The sequence below is a fragment of the Nyctereutes procyonoides genome, unplaced genomic scaffold (genome assembly GCF_905146905.1).
Source record: "Nyctereutes procyonoides isolate TBG_1078 unplaced genomic scaffold, NYPRO_anot_genome, whole genome shotgun sequence".
Taxonomy (NCBI): domain Eukaryota; kingdom Metazoa; phylum Chordata; class Mammalia; order Carnivora; family Canidae; genus Nyctereutes; species Nyctereutes procyonoides.
The window spans coordinates 25,303,763-25,324,017 of NW_026575043.1; the positions used below are offsets into that span (position 1 = coordinate 25,303,763).

At 39.9% G+C, this 20,255-nt stretch overlaps 1 protein-coding gene across 4 annotated transcripts in view; it reads left to right on the forward strand.

Annotated features, from left to right (window-relative positions):
• EXOC2 (exocyst complex component 2) overlaps positions 1–20,255 on the forward strand; it is a 225,791-nt gene that overhangs the window by 50,600 nt on the left and 154,936 nt on the right. For all 4 annotated transcript variants that reach the window (XM_055322773.1, XM_055322774.1, XM_055322775.1 and 1 more), the window contains 3 exons: positions 6,542–6,702; positions 11,680–11,856; positions 13,944–14,070. In XM_055322773.1, the coding sequence (XP_055178748.1) occupies positions 6,585–6,702; positions 11,680–11,856; positions 13,944–14,070 (422 nt within the window). In that variant the 5' untranslated portion in view covers positions 6,542–6,584. Of the gene's footprint in view, positions 1–6,541; positions 6,703–11,679; positions 11,857–13,943; positions 14,071–20,255 lie in introns of those variants that run through there.

Below are 20,255 nucleotides of genomic sequence, written 5' to 3' on the forward strand. Positions count from 1 at the left end.
CTTCAATTTCCTGAGAAAAGGACCTCTAAAGTCAAAAACAAATTTTAAAATGAAATAGTAAGAATCAAAAAAGAAAAACAAAAACAAAGAAAGGGGGTGGTGAGGAAATGGTGATAGAGAATATAGTCCCTAAAGAGACCTAGAGGGTCATCCTCTTGGTTCAGAGTGTATTTTTTCTGTATGTTAGATGGTGATCAATTCCAAATTTATATAAACCAGCAAAATTTATATAGAGACCTAACATCAACCACAGAAACATAAGTTAAAAGAGGAGGGTAGAATGGAAAGGAGCAATATAGTGTTACAGAATGAGCCACCCTGGTGTTACATTTCTTTCTGTCTGTATTTTGGTCCATGTGTTAGAAGTTACTAATTTCCACTGTTATACAACAAAATGAGACAGAAAAAAACAAAACCCAAAAGTATAACTCGTATATCTACCAAAATTAAATTCAATATGTTGAAGGCATCAAAAAATGAAGAATATATATAAGACATGTATTTGTAGAAATATGAAATTCAAAAAGGAAAAACCTTAAAAATGAAGAGTTGGTAAAATATTGTAGTTAAGGCAGGAAAAGAAAAATATATTAGAAATTTTTAATATGAAATAAAAACGAATTGTAATGAAAGAAAACCCTCTCATTCAATGTACTATTTTCCCTCAGTCCTGGAGCTTTCTAGTACTGCTTGGTCAGTAAACTTGGTCTTCCCCTGTTCTTCCAGCAGTTCTTCTGGGGAGGGGCCTGCTGTGCTGATTCTCAGGTGTGTGTGCTTCGGCAGGGATGCCCCACACCTTGCCAGGTACCGGTGATTATGAGCTTTTTATCCCATGAGGCCTTTTTCCCTAGAGGCCCTGCCTCTTCCAAGAGAAAAAAAAGAAAAAAAATGGCAGCAGCCAGATCTCCAGCTCTGCAGCCAAGAGCTCCCTGAGAGTACTGAACCTCAGTGTCCCAGTCCGCAGTGGCCTAGGTGCTCCTGGGGACAGTGGGTGCACTGATCTGCACAGCTTGCAGGGCGTCCAGTGGCAGGAGAGTTCTTGCTTTCCTGTGTCCTCCCTGTTTCTGCCGGCCCCTGGGTAAACAGAGGTCACCCGGATTTGTCTCCTTCTGCCCCCTCTGATGGAGGGGCCTGTGCCACTCCGTGTAGCCTCTCCCGAAGGGAACGGAGGACAGCTGCCTCAGTCCGTTATTGGGCTCTAGGTTAACAGGACCTGTGGAGCCGCCGCACAACCCACTGGCTTCTCCCAAATGCCCCGAGGGCTGCACTCCAGCCCTTTCTGGAGCTCGGACCATGGTCTGTGGTGAGCTTTCTCCCGCCCACCCCTCCTCTTATAGTGTTTCTGGGAATATTGAGGCTTCACTGCCCCTCCTGTGATTGTGCCCTATTTCCCTGCCAAGGACTTTTCAGTCAGGGAAGACTCAGGCGTGGATTTTTAAAGTTCCAGCGCTGGGCTCTCCTGCCTGGGATTTCCAGGGTTGGGTGTTTGCCCGGCTGGTGGCGGTTCCCCTTTGGGCCAGGTTTGCCTGGCGCGCCTCCCCCACCTTTCTGCTTAACCTTCCTACCTTGTCAGACCTGATCACTTTTCTCACTTTAGCATCCCAGCTGTTCTCTTTACATCTCAGGTCAGAGTCGTAGGTGTTCAGGATGTTTTGAAAGTTATCTAGGTAAGTTGGTGGGACCAGGTGAGTGGAGGACCCCGCTCTTCCTCTATCTTGCCTCCTCCTCCTCATCAGTTTACATAATACTGCGTTGATTCCACTTTTTGATTTTACATAATAATGCTACTTTGAACATTCATGGGCACGTTTTTATGTGTACATATGTTTTCATTTCACTTGGTTAGATACTCAGGAGTGGAATCAATGAATTGTATATTAACTCTTTGTTTAACCTCTTGTGGAACTGCCAAGCTGCTTTCCAGAGTGTCTGTACCTTTTATGTTCCCCCCTGCAATGCACAGTGGTTCTAATTTTCTACCTCATTGCCAACACATTATTTTTTGCCTTTTTGATTATAGCCTCCTAGTGGGTACAAGGTGGCATTTCATTGTGGGTTTGATTTGCTTTTCCTTGGCTAATGTCCTTGAGCATCTTTTCATATCTTTATTGGACTTTTGGTATCTTTGTTGCAAGAAAGTCTATGTAGATTCTTTCCCATTTTTAAATTGTGTTATTTGCTTTTGCAATGAGTTGTAATTATTCTTTATATATTCTGGGTATAAGTTTCTCATACACTATTTGCAAATGTTTTCTCCTATGGGTTGTCTTTTTCACCTTTGATGATGTCCTTTGAAGCACAAAGGTTTTTGCTTTTGACCAAGTCTGGTTTATCTCTTTTTTTCCTTTTGTTCCTTTTGTGTTATAGCTAAGAAAGGTTTGCCTAACCCAAGATCATAAAGGCTTACTTCTGTGTTTTCTTCAAAAAGTTTTATAGTTTCATCTTGTACATTTAGGTCTATACTATGTTTAGAGTAAATTTTTATATATGTTATAAGGAAAGGATCCAACTGCAGATTTTTACATATGGTTGTCAAGTTGTCCTAGCAATGTTTGTTAAAAAGAATATTTTTTCTGTGTTGTTCAAAAATCAATTGACTATATTTGTAAGGTTTTATTTCTGGATTTGCAAGTCTATTCCATTGATCTATTCCATCTTTCCTTAGGCCAGTATCACACTGTTCTTGATTTTTATAGCTTTGTAGTAAGTTTTGAAATCAAGAAATGTGAATCCTCCAACCTTGTTCCTCTATTTAAAGATTCCTCTGGCTCTTCTGGGTCCTTTCCATTTCTATAGTATTGTATGATCAGTTTGTCAGTTTCTGCAAAAATTGTCAAGAATTTGCTGGGGTTTGCAGTTTATTTGTAGATCAACTTGAGGAGTATTGTCATCTTAACAATATTTTGTCTTCCTATCCATTTACTTAGGTTTTTAATTTTTTTCAGCAGTGTTGTCTTGTGGTTTTCAAAGTACGAGGTTTGCACTTCTTTTGTAAAATTTATTCCTGAGTATTTTATCCTTTTTAATGCTGTTATATACAAATGTCTTTTGAATTCAAAAAGTTTTTTGCATGTATATACCTAATAGCTCCCTGTCTGTATTCTCCTTGTATTTCTTCTGTGTCTTATTCTAATTCCACTGAAACCCTGATACCATGAAATATTCCGAAAACATTTATGTGACTTCTTTCAGCAGTCATATGGCATTTTTATTTTGTGTCAGTTAGTGTACTGACAGGCATTGGGGGTATAGAGTTGATTAAACATCTTATGTTTTCAAAGAGGAGACATAAACATGGTATCTAAGATTTATCACAGTGAAGTTTAGAACTATGTATCAGAAGCACCATAGAAGAGGGATCAAGAGACTGTTTTAGAGAAGGTCACATTTAACATTGACCTTGAAGTGTTGGTAAGGATTTAACAAACTTTGGAAGACTTTCTATTTAGTCAACACAAGATAAATGAAATCATGAAGGCATAAAAGTACCTGATGATTCATAAAAGGTGAATGGGCTTATATGGTTAGTAACAGATGAATGCAGGAAATGATTGAAGGCGAAGTAGGAAGTACAGAATAATCAATCTAGTTGTGACAGGTTGTAATAAAACGGTAAGGATTTTGTGGGCACTGGAGACTTCTAAGATTGAGGGTGGCATGGGATTTTTTTTCTCAAAATCTGGGGAGATGTTGATAAGATGTGTATTTTAGATAATTAACTGGTGTTTGGTGAGAGTGGATTATAGTGGAGAGAATATAGGGCCAGAGTACCAGTTAGAAGTCTGTTTCAGGGGCAGCCCGGTGGCTCAGCGGTTTAGCGCCTGCCTTCGGCCCAGGGCCTGATCCTGCAGACCTGGGATCCAGTCCTACATTGGGCTCTCTGCATGGAGCCTGCTTCTCCCTCTGCCTGTGTCTCTGCCTCTCTCTCTCTCTCTCTGTGTCTCTCATGAATAGGTAAGTAAAATCTTTAAAATAAAAGCAAAGTCTGTTTCAGTATCCACGGAGAGAAGATGAAGGTCTTAACTAGGCAAGCAACAATAGAACTGAGAGGAACAGATGACTTTGGATTCTGACAAAGATTTTGATTGTTTGATTCCAGAGTTGGGATAGAGAAGGAGAGGTGTTCAAGATAACTTGAGTTGTCTCATTTGGTTTACTGGGTGAATGGTAATGTCTTTCTGGTGCTTTGTTTTTTGTTGTTGTCAATTTGCTATTTTAGTTGTGCTAAGTTACACAGGCATGGCCTCATTGGCGGCGAGATTGAACTCAGTCTCCTGGCCTATCCCCCTTTTCCAGAAGAGGCCAAACTGATGTCATGTGCTTCAGAACCCCAACCCTCTAATCTCATGGTTGCTCTTCCGGATGTGGAGTGGTCATGAATATTACCTACATATGACATTGAATTGTCAGGAGTATTATATTGGGGGGTCATGAATATTACATACATATGATATTGAAGTCTCATGAATAACAAAGACACTTCTTGGATTTTGAGTTTCCCAGAAACAGGGTAAAGGTCAGTAAAAACAACCTTTATTATATATACCCCAAACTCCTTTAAGTCTCTCTTCTGGCATCCACATTTCCAGATTCTTTGTCTAATCTGCCATTATCTTGAGAGTTGGTCCTTCTGAGGTCTGTCTTTTTGGCTTGTAGATAGCTGACCTCTCCCTGTGTCCTCACAGTCTTCCTAGTGTGTGTCTGTATCCTAATTTCCTTTTCTTATAAAGACACCAGTCATATTCAATTAGGTCCCACTTATAAGAACTCATTTTACTTTAATGACTTCTTTAAAGGCCTGATCTCTTAAATACTGTCATATTCTGAGGTCCTAGGTTTAGAACTGCAACATAATATTTTTTAGGGGATGCAATTTAGCCTGTTACACCTGCTTTATTTCTGTTTCCTCTGGATTTTTTTGTTTATCTCACTTCCATCTCTCTCATATATTTTCCTCGACCATCTTACATAGTCTTTGGCTGTCCTTGTATGTTTTAGAGTCTGGGGATAGCTGATATGTTTAGTTTGTGTATGGGCAGAGTTTCTTTGTAAGTGGCTTTTCCATTGGGTGATATGATTGCAAGGAGGTCTTTTTTTTTTTTTAAGATAGATAGATAGATAGATAGATTTATTTATTTATTTATTTATTTATTTATTTATTTATTTATTTATTTATTTATTTATGATAGACACAGAGAGAGAGAGAGAGAGAGGGAGAGGCAGAGGCAGAGACACAGGAGGAGGGAGAAGCAGGCTCCATGCAGGGAGCCTGATGTGGGACTCGATCCCAGGACTCCAGGATCGCGCCCTGGGCCAAGGGCAGGTGCTAAACCGCTGAGCCACCCAGGGGTCCCCCCCCTTTTTTTGAGGGGGGAGGACCTTTTTTCCCTTCAATTTCTCCAGAGAATAATAATCTCCTTATTCAGACAAGGTGGGGTTGGGCAGGGTGGGCACAGACCTTGCTGACAGAGGTAGAAGAGCAGAGGAGGAAGAGGCCCAAGTAGTCCCATACGTGGCTCTGCAGGTTGACACTTCATCACCCTTACTCTGTCTGCTATCCTGATTCCTGATATTCTTCTGTCTGGCTTCTTCAGAGACTGAACTACTGATCTCCTGCTGACTGTATGGTGAAGGCAGAGGCCAGGGTGTCTAATTTCTCAGTATGTTAAGATTGAGATAACCAGCAAGTTCTTGCTGTTTTGCTCTGAACCTTGCCGTCATCTTCTAGGGCATCTGAAACTTTGAGCAATTGAGGAGCTCTGTGGGGGTTTATTAGTGAGGTTTTATTATTTATTTGTTGCCTACTACTTGCTAGGTACTGTGCTTTGCTAGGATTTATCCTATGTAACCGTAAGTGTAACTTTGGAAAGGTTCTATTATTATTAGGGCCATTTTCCCTGTATGAAAACAGAAGGTTTAAAACAGAATTGGTAAATTGGAGCACCGGGCCTTGAATACAGATGTATTTGACCTTAGAAACTACACCTTTACCAGCTGTGCTATATACTCAGAATAGTTGGCAAATTCTTACTTTTGCCTATATGACTACATTCTAGGTTTTATAAAAATGTCAATATATTGATTTGACCACATTAAAAAAGAGAATAGAAAAATAAAGTGAAGTTCAGTATACCTATGGAGTATAAATGTATTTTAATTTTTATGACATGATTAATCAGGACATCTTCCTTTAACAGCTTTGAGAGTAGACTAGTTTCTACTGTATTTTTGGGATTAAGCAGGTGTAGGCTTGGAGCTAAATGGTGACATTAGGTTCTGTCATTATATTGAAAGTTCCAGGACCAAGGGCTTAGTTGTCTGTTATTTTTCTGACATTTCCCCCCACAGTACTAGTTGCAGTGTCCTTGATAAATTCAGTGTTCAGTAGATGTTGGCAGATAAACTCAATGCCAGCTAAAAAATTTCGAACTATATGTTTAAGCATACTTTTTATGTTTTGGTACTGAATGTGTAGCATTCTTGTGTTTTTAGCTAATGCTTATTTCAGTTGTCACTAATCGTTTTCTTTCTTTTTCAACAGATTGCTTCTGTAACTAGATCTCCAGTTTGCTCCACAAAGTACAATGTCCCGATCACGACAACCCCCTCTAGTGACAGGCATCTCTCCAAATGAAGGAATACCGTGGACAAAGGTCACAATTAGAGGAGAAAACCTGGGGACTGGCCCAACTGACCTCATAGGTAAGAGCAAGAACTATGTTTCTAAGGTAAATGCCTTTTTATTGTGGGCAGTTGAGACAAGGTGATAGAAAGACAACATTATGGTCTGTACAGAATGATCTGAATGAAGATGAAAGAGTTATTTGTTCTGGCTTTTCTGTTTAAAATCATTATTTTATCAAATCTCGTCTAACTTGCTTTTCACCAAGTTGTTCAGAAAGTTTCCCACAGCTGAGATTTGCCTCCGTTTCCTCAGCTTTGCTCTCTCCTGCTTTGATTACCCAAGAGCGTCCTAGCTCTATTTGCTCACTTCAGCTTTCCCCCTCGTCTACAACCGTCTGTATTCTGTGGTGCTCTGTGGATTATACCTCTTCTTTTCCTTCTTGCTCTTCAAATCAAATCTAAACTCTATCTCTTGGAGCTCTCAGTACCACTTGGCTCTTATCCTCACTCCACCTGGAAGAAACTGTCCACTCTGATCAGGTGCGTATTTTTACCAAGGCCTGTGAACCTTATTCCCTTTTCTCTGCCATATTATGCTCCATCATGGGTGAGAGCACCATCATGAATCTGAAATACAAATAGTAACTTGAGATTTTCAGCCAAAAAAAAAGCTCTTCAAAGTAATTCCCACCCATGCTAATCTATCTTTTTATTTAGGCTCCCCTAATATTTATATGTTTATAGTAAGCTAAATTAGTTTTTAGGATCTGTTTATTTTTTTGAAATCTTTGTAAGTTCAGGGACATGCATACTGTGTATCCAGTTGGCACTGTATAAATATATTTATTTTTTAATTATTTATTTATTTTAGGAAAAGGTTTTTCTTCAATTTCTTTTCTACCATATATATTTTTACATATTCATTATTCATTTGTATAGTGTCTGTCGCCTCTCACCCCTACCCTATAACATGGAGAGTTTTTACTGCTGATTATTTAAGCATTCATGTTTGTCAGTGGTTCCCATCCTTGGCTTGTCTTTTTTTTTTTTTAAGTTTTTTTTTTTTTTTTTTTTAATTCCACTTAGTTAGCATACAGTATAATGTTCATTTCAGGTGAACAATTTAGTGATTCAGCACTTCTATACAACACCTGGTGCTCATCCGGAGTGCACTCCTTAATCCCCATCACCTATTTTTTTTTTTTTTTAAGATTTTATTTATTTATTCATGAGAGACACAGAATGAGAGAGAGGTAGAGACACAGGCAGAGGGAGAAGCAGGCTCCATGCAGGGAGCCCGATGTGGGCCTCAATCCTGGGTCTCTAGGATCAGGCCCTGGACTGAAGGCGGCACTAAACTGCTGAGCCACCTGGGCTGCCCCTCCCCCCCATCACCTATTTAACCCATCCACCCACCAACGTCCCCTCTGGTAACCTTTAGTTTGTTCTCTATAGTTAAGTCTGTTTCTTCATTTGCCACTCTTTTATCCCCCTATTCTTGTTTATATTTTTTCTTAAATTCCACATATGAGTGGAGTCATATGGTATTTGTCTTTGACTGACTTATTTCATTTAGCATAATACCCTCTAGCTCCATCCATGTCATTGTAAATGGCAGGATTTCATTCTTTTTATGGCTCAGTAATATTCCATTATATGGGTATGGATGTATATTTGTACGTACACACATATGCATATATAACATACACATTTGTACACATCTTTATCCATTCATCAGTCGTTGGACATTTCCATAATTTAGCTATTGTAGATAATATTGCTACAAACATTGGGATATATACCTTGGCTTGTCTTAATCTCCCTTAGAACTTAAAAAAATTGCTCTGGACTGCTGTGTCTCAGTCTCTAAAGATGGAGCCTAATCACTCTTTTTCCAAAATACAAACGAGTATCAGGTACATCCAGGATAGAGAGCAAATTATAAATATTATTGGTCAGTTAGGATTATTTTCCTGTGAACTCTGAGATACAGTCAGAATAGAGATGCATTCAGAATGAGGAAGAGACTTCAGTATATGCTACTGAACATATATCCCAATTACTGTATAAACTTATTTGGATTCAGACATTCTTTTGACTCTTCTTAATTTGAGGGACCCGTTGGTGAAGTATTGGAGATTACGAGTTGGAACTTATTTTTCTTGCATTATTGGTGCAGGTTGACAGATTGTTTTTTGGTCATTTGGAAAGCCTTGGAAAACAGAAAATGAAGTGGAACTCGGCACTATGCTAAATAAATGAGTTTTGCACTTCCCAGCTAATTCTTTTCACGGCGTTATTTAAATGTCTTATTTTATATTGTTTTCTCTAGCCATAGTTTTTGATCCTTCAGTAAATAAAACTTTAGTTATTCTTATGAAGATAGTTTTATCTAATCCTATGTCTTGGTTTTTGACATAGCTCATTCTAAGTTTTTCTTTATCCAAAGTAGAAAAGTCCCTAGAATGCATGGAAGTAAACCATACAGATGGAAGCTATGTCCTATGTCCTGCATTTTAACTGGAGCTCCCAACATGACAGTTATTAGTCTATGTAAATTTTAATCTTGCTTTAGCCTCAGGCAATGCTATTCTTATTTGACTAAGTGTGTATACTTCTATAAACCTTGCTAGTTCAGCTTTCAACCTGCCTATGTATTGCCAAGAAACCATTTTTTTAAAAAAGCAAACTCAATCTGCTAAATAATTTGAGTGTTTTTAGCTCAAATGATATCTATACTAGCCAAGTGAAACATTATAAAAACAGTTTATTTGAAATTCTATAAGTTAAATATGTTATTATATTTTATGAAGCAGATTTCTTAGTTTGCAGTAACTTAGCAAAACTGTGCTTTAGAAATTAAGATATCAGTCTTATGATCTTATTTAATTTTTATGGCATTTAAAATGATCCGTTTGAATCTTTGTTTCAAATAAATGGTGATTATTAATTTTTTTTAGTTAAAATGCAGAGCAGCTATTAAATCAGAGAAACCCTGATAGCATGAATAAACTATTGTGCTGGGTAGTTTTTTTTTTTTTTTTCCAGCTTGTACTGTCATGGGTATCCTTTATTTTTGCTCATCTGAACGTGCTTTTAAGGCTTCTTGTCTATATATTGGAAATCTCCCATTCCTCAGTTTTAGTCATAAGGTTGTTCTCTAGCAGAGAACCTCTATTAGGAATGGTGTTAAGTCCTGATATTCATTGTTGGGTTGTTTTTTTTTTTTGGTTTTGTTTTCTGAAATGAGTTAATATTTAAAATCACAAGAATCTTTTTGATATCATAAAATTTTAAAGTATTAAGCTAATGTATTAACCTAGAGTGACATCAAAACACCTGCCATCTATAACACCAGCACTGTTTAGTATATTAATCAAAACCTTTTCCATCATTTAAGAAATACATAGACTGGTTTATATATGCATAAACCTTACTTGAGCAAATATTCATTGAAGTGTTAACACAGTGCTTATCTTGAAGATGGAGAGGAGTGCTATCAATCTCTTAAATAGTTGACTTTTTTTCAAAGCAAAATGGATTTTCAGGAAAGATAGCAAAGACACTCCCATTTTGAAAAAATAATTTGAATTACAAATGCATTTTAAAATGTGTAAATATCATTATACATTTTAAAAAACCAACAGAAACCTTAGTCCTGAAGAATCCTTTAAATGCTGTTGCTAAAAAGACAGAATTCCATCCATGTATAAATAATGGCTGTTTTAGGAAATGTCTGAAATTCATTATTTCAATAAATGCATGTTTAAAATGTAGCTGTATTTATTACTCTGTGGTTAACATAACATTCTTACTAAATAGTGTTTTAAGTTGTAACAAAAGATGACTTGAATCCCTGCCTACCTTTTTTCAACGGAATTTGACATTAGTCGAGGTATTCCTCGTATCTGGGAAAAAAATGTAATTGCCACACTGGACTGCTGAGCAGTATAGAAGGTTAACTAATGAGAAAAGAAAGTGTGACGTGTCTGGGATTTACCGCATACATTTTAGATTATTTTTTCCAAAAATATTTATTACGTTCTGTTTTGTGGAAGTGGAAGCTACCAGGAGAGGGTCCGTGGGAGCGGGCGGCCTGTGCTTGCGGTGGTGCCGGTTCGGGGCCAGGTCTCGGCGCTGCAGCGGGCCCTGCCTCCCTGGTGGGCGCTGCCTGGGCTGTGACGTTTCCGCGGTATCAGGCCCGGGGCCTCCAGGCCTGAGTGTATGTCTGGGGCTGCTGGCTGCTCCTGGGGGCGGCGGCTCTGGGGAGACCCTGGGGCTGCGGGGACTTCGGGGGTTCCAGGTGGAGGAGAGGAGCCACCGGCTTCCCGGCCTGCAGGCTGTGCTCGAGGCACCCCCCGTGTGTACCGTGGAGAGCTGAAAAGTAAGTGCCAGGAAAAGGAAGTGCAGATTGTTTTCAGGAAGATAGAGAAGTGTGTTTTGAGGGAATGACAAATGCGTTTGCAGTACACTTCAGGATTTTATATCCTAATGTCGATTCCTAATGATAACAATAATTTCCCTTCTAAAATTCATGAAAGCAATGTAAGATTCTCACAGGCTGAGGAATCTGGAAGGCCTGCACATGATTATCATGGTCATCATGGTTTTTTTTTTTTTTTTTTAAGATTTTATTTATTTATGATAGACATAGAGAGGCAGAGGGAGAAGCAGGCTTCATGCAGGGAGCCCGAGGTGGGACTCGATCCTGGGACCCCAGGATCATGCCCTGGGCTGAAGGCAGGCACTGAACCACTGAGCCACCCAGGGATCCCATGGTCATAATGTTTTAATTCTATCAATGTTTGAAGAAACTTAAATGTAATCTAAAGAAGTCTTAAAAATTAGAGGAAAAAGATTAGACAAAAATCAATAGAGACACAGAGACTGGGCATGTTCAGTGGTAGAGGTCAGTACTGAAGAGGAAATGTTACTTCTAGATTTATTTCTCACTCGTGGAAAAGGCCTGAAGGATTGTCTTTTCATGTAACAGACACATCTAAGATCTCGACTTTGTTCTCTTGGACTTTGTTATGTGCGTGCTTTTGTTTTCAGGTCTGACAATCTGTGGGCATAATTGTCTCCTGACGGCAGAATGGATGTCTGCGAGCAAGATAGTATGTCGAGTGGGACAAGCTAAAAATGACAAAGGGGACATTATTGTCACGACCAAGTCCGGGGGCAGAGGAACCTCAACAGTGTCTTTCAAGCTGCTGAAACCTGAAAAAATAGGTATCATCTTTTTATTTTTAAAGAGGAAAGTGAAAGTGGGCTTTGTCTTTTAAAGTCTGAAACTGGTAGATTTGTGTGAAAACTTAGCTCGTCTCACATCTCCTTCACTTAGCTAGTGTTTATTTTGACAGGAATGGGGTATTGGTTAGCATTTGCATTACTTTTGGAAAGGCAGCTTGCTGAGGTAACATGGAAGCCCGAGGATGGTGATCACGAGAGAACCCCGTCCTAAATTCTTGACCAAGTCTGTTTCTTAGGCATTTGCTTTGCCAGTTTGGGCTCCTTGATCTTGAACACAGTAATTGCGTTTCTTTCTATTATGCGGTCGAGATTTGAGGTAAAATTCCTCCTCATTTGGCAGGAGTCAGCAGCAGGGGCATCTAATATCCAATGATGCTCCCGTTTCCTTCATTTGCTCCATCGTTCGAGGCCAGGACAAGTGTTGCCTGAGCACAATGTGGGTTTAGCTCCCCACATGGGAAGCAGGACTCTCGGTATCCTGTAGCGCTTTCAGTGTCCTTTCTAGGCCCTTAGCACCTGCTTCCTCATACTAGGGGCGGGGAGAGCTTGGTCAGAGGAGCCAGACTCGTCTGGGCTTCAGTGCCACAGGCTGTGCAACTGCACTTTTTTTTTTTTTTTGTGGGTAAAAGTGAAACAACAGTATTACCTACCTCGTGGGATTAAATGAGTTAGAGCGTGAATGTAGGGTGCTTAGGATAGACCCTTACACAAGACTGCACTGCCATTGGTCTTGGCGGTCCTGTGACGTCTTGTACGTGGTTGGTACTCGATGGATGTTTGTATCCTGTAGGAATACCACAGGCAGAGTGAAGCCCAGGCTGTACTTCTCTCTTATACTGAAAAGGAAATGATTTTGCAGATTCTTTTTGTTTTCTAACCTAGAGCTTAGAGCCTTTTCACAGCATTGTCTTCCTTAAATTCCTAGACTTTTTTTTTTTTAATAAATGAATTCATGGGACAATACAAAATGGAATTTCATGACTACGTAAATACACATAGACACACACATACATACGTGTGTCTGCATATATATGCACGTACATAATATCCCTGTTTTTATTTACTCATTTTTATTGAACATCTTCAAAACCTGAAAATTGTAGCAGGAACTTGTTACCAGTTTTCTGGAGGAACTTAAAACATTTTTGCCAGAATCCAGCCATGTCTAATATCGTATTTGTACAGCTGATAAAGGCAACTTATTTGAAGGTTTTAATCTTGTTCTAACACATCCTGCCCAAGTCCTAGCACACGGTAGAGACTCAGGCAGGGCTCACAGAACCTCCCTTCAGAGTGCGTTGACTTGAGCGTAGCCTCGCACAGAGCCCCCGTTGCCTTCTGGCAGGACTGGAGGTGCTGACATTTGAGGCTCACGAAGGGCCACCCAGCTGGGAGTTGCCCGGGAGCAAGTCCCTGTTTCACAGCTCCAGCTGCCCCTGTGCCCACTGGCCCTTGGCCCATTTTCTGTTAGAGGCACTGAGGCTGCGCGGCCTACGCCAAGTAAGTGACGAAGAACTCCGGTCACATAGAAGAGGGACCGTTTTCAGGGATCGTAGTCTGTTCACAGGGTCTGCCCGTGTTTCCCGAGATCCTAGTCCTTTCCATTACACAAGCCATGCATTTCCTGGAAAGTATTTGACTGATTCCTTTATAAGAGGAACCGGTGGATATTTGTTGAAATTACCAAATTAATTTTGCTGTTTATTGTTTGTAAAATATATTGGAAGAATACAGAGATTTTCCTCAGAGCCTTAGTCTGCCTTCTGTATTGAATATTGTACAGTGAGACCATGAACCGACAGGTGTTATATTTGCCTTCTAATAGGTTCTTAGTGTTTTTAATCAAGCCGCCAGCCATTAAAAAGAAAAAGAAAGAAAGAAAGAAAGAAAGAAAGAAAGAAAGAAAAAAGAAAGAAAGAAAGAAGGAAGAAAGAAAACAGCCTTTGTGCTGTTGAATTTCTCAAAAGCAAACTTAGTGTGCACTTTGGATTTGGTCTTTAAAAAGTGAAACAGTAGGGAAAGGCTTAGTTTCTGTCTTATTAAGGATATGCTTCTCCTTTTGGTAGGTCTTTTGGATCAGTCTGCGGTGTGGGTTGATGAAATGAATTACTACGATATGCGTACGGACAGGAATAAAGGAATTCCCCCGTTGTCTCTGCGTCCTGCCAATCCGCTTGGTATTGAGATTGAAAAGTGAGTACCGTCCTGCCCTCGGTGTTCTGTATTGCTCCAGGGCTCTATGTACTTACAAGTAAAGAGACAAACTCCGGACACATCCAGGGAAGCAGTTGTTGGAAGACCAGTGTTATTTCTGACGCCTGGTCGGCTTTGCTGCCTGTGAACGTTCCAATTAGTTAAAATTTTTGGTGAAAACTACTTATCCCTTTAGTTTTTTGAGTTTGTGTTGTGAAGAAGAGAAGTGTCTTGAAGTTTTAAAAAAAGTAATATTTTTAATGATATGAGAATTCATGCGTAATCTGGGGCTGGTGAGTTTAAATATTTAGACGGTACTTGAAATCAAAACAGAATTTTCCACGTGCTTGATGTTTTGGGGAAATATTTTAGAATAGTTAGGCCCACTGTAGTCTTTTGTTTACAACCCTTGCCTATGATTTGTGCTTAATCCAGACTCACTCTCTCAGAATTGTGGCAGGTAAATGAGAATTTTTTTCAAAATGTAACCAAATGTATTCTTGGTTGGTAGGACAGTGTTTTAGTAACTTTATGTGTCCTTACATCTTATTTAATCAATTCATCTCACACATTAATTGTGTCTAATTTATTCTCCAGCCTTGGTGACTGTGCTCCTGGAGTTATGCGCTGAGTGTTGCTCTATAAACACTTACTGAAAGTGACAAATTCGTTCTGTTAACACTTGAACCGTAGCTCTAAGTTTTTCTAGGAATGGGGAAAACTCTCTGTTAACCTTTCTATGTTTAACCTTCAAGCCTACACCTGAAGACCACTAGTGATTCAGATAGCAAGCTGCTTTTTCACCTAGTGAGGTTTTACCTCCGGCTAACAGGAGGGAGCAAGTGTTTGTCTTGAGAATTCACCATGTGTTGAAAAATCCCGGGGCTTAGCAACTTTTAGCAGCTTGGACTGTCTAGTCACATCTTTGAACTCTTTGGCAGTATGGGTCATGCTGGAGCCGTTTTAAGGATCAAGTTTGAGGATCCAGAACGTCCAGAATGGGATGGTAATTGCTAGCTCTTTACTTGAGCGCAGTTTCAAGCATGAATAGACTTTGCAGTTGCTATGAAGCCTTTTAACAGCCTCCTTCGATACGCTTGAAAGCCAGCTTCTTTCTAGGGCCTGCCACAAAAGGAGAGTAGACCAGGAGGTCCCCTTAGATTGATCTTTCATAAGGAAAATACAATTTTATAAATGGGGACAGGGACTATAGGAATATTGTATGAATTTTGTATGAGCTTTATTTTTTTTTAAAGATTTTATTTATTTATTTATTCATTCATGAGATGAGAGAGAGAGAGAGAGAGAGAGAGAGAGAGAGAGAGAGGCAGAGACACAGGCAGAGGGAGAAGCAGGCTCCATGCAGGGAGCCCGACGTGGGACTCGATCCCGGGTCTCCAGGATCACACCCTGGGCTGCAGGCAGCGCTAAACCGCTGATCCATCAGGGATCCCCCTTGTATGAACTTTAAAAAAACTATCAAAGTTAGGATTAAATGGAGTGTTTGCCATCATAAAACGGACCTTCTTCGTTTTCAGTTTGGCATATAACCCGCCCCAATTTGACTTCTTTACCTTCTCAGGACCTTCCACCTTTTAACTGTCTTTATTATTTCTGTTTTTGCTGCTACCCACCCAAGGCTTAGGCTTGAACTCTCTCTGAAAGCACTTTTACTTAATATGCATCCAGATTATTCTTAGGGAACATTGGTAAAAGCAGCCAGGAATAATGCCACTAAGAGTGCTTGGCCCTTTACAAGTTTTCTTTTTCTCTTCCCTGTGAGGTAGTCTAATTTAGTCTAGAAAAACTCGTTTTGAATCACAGCTCTCCAGGTTACTGGCAGGAGGACTTTGGGCGAGTTGCTTCCCTAGCCTTTGCCGCAGTTTCCCCAGATACAACACGTATTACCCGGTGGTTGTGAGGAGGGGGAGCGAGCTCTAGAAGAGTGCTGCTCCTGGCAGGTGCTTCGTAAGTGCTAGTCGTTATTACAGTGGGTCTTTGCTCTTCTTGCACAGTGTACTGTTCAGGGCTCTACTCTGTCATTTAGGAAGACTGTCTCTTTTTAATGACTATTAAGATTTCAGGGTAATGAATCGTATTAAAATCTTAAAGCAGTATTATGTACCTTAACAAGTGCTTACATGGCTCTAAAATGAACAGTAGCCTTTCTTTCAAGCTGTTACTTAAGTTTCAAATAATAATTTGCTCAGCCATGGGGTAAGTATAGTCTTCTGAAAAGGTAAAATCATAACTCTCATTCAAATATAAAATGAATGTATATTAAGATCATTCATTAAGGGGAAAACCAGTAAAATGTTAAAACCATTTCAAAGGAAATTCCAGAGGGTAGACATAATAGGCAGCGAGGAACCCTAAGAGGTGTAGACTGGCCACATCTACTGCATGGCAGGCAGTTAGCTGCATCTTCACCTGACGGGTATCTCTGTGGCCAGGGATCTCTGTCACCATCCGCCCTCCACAAGTGAACTTCCCTTTCTACAGCTGACTTGCAAAATAGGGACAGAGAAAGGCACAGATCCCTGTTGAATCCGAAAACACTGGGGAGGCCCTCCAGACAGTGAGAGGACGTCCAGGGGTCCTTTTGCACACTTAAACTCTTTTGAAATTTTCCCAGTAAAAGAAAGACGGGCTAGAGATACTAGAAAGCAAGAAAATGAAAGGTAAAAGTAGGAAGAGTTATGGAAAACAAGAGAAGAGAATGTTTTTTGGCCAGAAGAATGCCTTTCCAGGTTCCTTTTTATTTTTTAAGAGTACTGTCAGGAAAGCTGCATTTATTTTATTGAATTCTCTGACCTCAGGTAGAGAAATCTTATTTTAGAAGAAGACAAAAGGAAAGGAAAAGCAGATGTTACAACAGTCATGTGGGTTTTATTTCCCTGACTCTATTTTCTTTTATTTATTTTCTTTTTTCATTTTTATTTTTTTAAGTAGGCTTCATGCCCAGAGTAGGGCTTGAAATCACAACACTGAGATCAAGAGTTGCATTGCTCTCTACCAGCTGAGCCTGAGTCACCCTCCTGACTCAGTTTTTAAATAAAAGCTTTGCTCCCTGAGAGACTGGTGTACGTTCAGGTTAGAATCCCTCAGAGCATTCTCTTACTGGTTTTTATTTCTGTATATTAATGTCCTTTGGCAGTTCCTTTCATTTAAAAAGTTGGGAGAGGATCTAATTTTAATTTTTTTTAAAAAAAATATCATCAGAGAAGGAATAATAGGACTTTAATATCACCTGTTTGTTGAAGTATATTAATTGGGAAGGTTTGAAGAATTGTGATTGCTTCGTATAAAATACTGTGGTCCTCATGAATTATTATTAAAGTAGTGAGGTCACATTGGAAGATGAACCAGCTGCTAGCAATTGCGTGGTGACCATGTGTGCAGTGCTCTTCAGCGGACAGTCATGTACGGTCCTGCAGTGTTGCGGCCAGCCCTCTGTGTAAGAGAAGGCAAGGAGGAGTGGCATCGTGTACTCTTCTGGTTGCTCTTTGGAGTGAGGCAGGGTCTAGGAGACTTGGTGTAGCTGTGCCCAGCAGGCACACTTTTGTCTTTCGGTGCAGGTTTAACGACCGGTGTTTATTGGCCTCCTTCGACTGCTTAAGCCCTTCATATTCCTAATTTTTTTTTTAAATTTATTTATGATAGTCACAGAGAGAGAGAGAGATAGAGAGAGAGAGAGAGAGGCAGAGACACAGGCAGAGGGAGAAGCAGGCTCCATGCACCGGAAGCCCGATGTGGGATTCGATCCCGGGTCTCCAGGATCGCGCCCTGGGCCAAAGGCAGGCGCCAAACCGCTGCGCCACCCAGGGATCCCGGGCCCTTCATATTCCTAATGTTTTCACTGATGTGCACACGTGGTGCCTTGATTCTCATAAAAATGTTACTGATTGCTTGGAAAAAGATGAACTTCAATTTGAACTGAGACTAGGATTTAGTCATGAAAGTCTGTATTTCTGATTTGTTATGCTGATTGTCACAGATGTACGTGTTCTTCGCACACTTAAATTGTAATGGAGACAAACCATTTAGATTGAAAGAGAAGGTAAAAGGGTTCATGTTAAGTAAAAGCTTTCATTAGGTTATATTTCTTTTTTTTTTCTTAGGCAGAGAGAGAGTGCATGTGCGCATGTGCATGTGTGTGGGCTGGGCAGGGGAAGAGGGGGAGAGAATCCCAAGCAGGCTCCCTGCCCCATGGAGCCCGATGAGGGCAGGTGTCACAACCCTGAGATCTGACCGAGCCAGAATCAGGAGGCTGACACTTAACCGACCGACAGCAGGTGCCCTGCTAGGTTATATTTCTTAAAAGAATATTTGTCTAACTTGAGGATGATGAGTAATGTTTTTAGACAGCGTACATATATGGGACAGAAGACATAAAAATGGAGCTTTGCCCTTGTTTTTATATGACCTGCAAATTTTTTGTGTGTGAAATAATTACATAGGAATGGCTCTCTAGTCAATTGATGCATCGCAAATACTTGCTCTATTTCTACATGGGTTTTATGGGCAATACAGATCTGATTTTCTTCTCCTCAGTTTGGTTTTTCAATAGAAAGGAAAGATGACCAATTTTTCCAGTACATTTGAAAACCAGAGGAACGAGTAGCAGAATGATTCTCAGTATCATGTAGAAGAGAAGGGCTTTGGATAAATTTGCTTCTTAGAAATTTTATCAAAACCAGTTTGTGGGCTGTGATAACAGTGCCTAAGTCCAGACCCCGTCAGACCCTCCCCTCCAGAAACAAACCACATGACCGAAAGCAAGCTCATAATACCACATACAACAGAATGAATACAATGACGTTAAAAATTGAAAGCAAAAAGAATTGCGAATAATATACAGTCAAAAGCAGAACATAAGCCCACGTTTACTGCGTTAGCCTCCCACCTTTCATCATCCTTCCATCTGCCAAATCAAGGAAGCACGTTTTCTTTAATGCAGTAACACTATCAACCAGGCCTCCCTCTGAGTGGGGTGGCTAGGATTTTTCTCAAAATGAATTTTGTCTTGCTTGTTTACAGGTCATTACTGCACATTGTTCTCACATTGAAAACAAATTCTGATGTGTTGCAAACAGTCCCGTTGTTTTGATATCCAAGCCCTCAATCCATATGCCTGGGTCTTCCCAGGGCAGGAGCTAAGCCTCATCAGGAGATTTAAATCTGAGCTCACACTGCCATCTAATGGAAAGCGTATATTGTAGGAGCGGCAGGAGCTGTCAGCTACTGAAACTGTGTTTTGATTTCTTAAAGAAAACATTTCATGAGTGCACATAGTAGAATGTGTTGCTGTCACCCTCTTACCCCATGGTGTTACATTTAAAGTGTAGATTTATTTTAAATTACTTAAAGTGTACCTTGCTTTTACTGAGTTGTTAAGCCATCACTTTACTTGGTGGATTACAGCCTAAAATCTAGTTATTGTGAACAGACATTCGAGTTTTAACTCTCATACTTGGTCAACTCCATTGACACAGAGCGGCTTCCTTTCCTAATACTGCATTGAGACCATTAGCAATTCTCTGCATCTAAATCAGTTTTCCCTTCCTTGTCCTTAAATTTATGTCTTTCTAGATGTGTAGCTGTGGTTCCATTTGATGCCTAAGAGTCACTGGTTCTTTATTTGACAATGGAAGTACCAGGTTCAAGTCCAGACTATTTACATGCAGCCTCCTCACTATAACACGGGAATATATAATTCACTGTGTTATTAGGACGATCAAAGGAAACGATGCTTATGGAAATAGTCTGTGAAATATAAAGAACTGAGTATTAAGAATAAAAATAACAGCAAATAATATTTTTGAGCGTTTACTGTGTGTTAGAAACTATTAAGCCTTCTCCATGCATTATTTATTTTAATCCTCAGAATATTCCTAGGAGGAAGATCTCCTATTGTCCAATAACTGGGAACTTGGATTAAATAACTTCCCAAAGGCTATACAGACAAGTCTAGCAGACTTCTCAGATTGAACCCAGAGCCTGTGCTCTAAGCCACCACTTATTATTACCATCTCCCACTTAGATAATGCCGTTAGTCATCCCTGCTTTTGCAGACATGTACCCTGGAGAGCTTCATTGCTTCTAGGCATTGTCATCATCTGTTTTGTTTTGTTTTGTTTTGTTTTGTTTTTTCCCCAGATCTTCTGTTTCACATTCATTTTGAG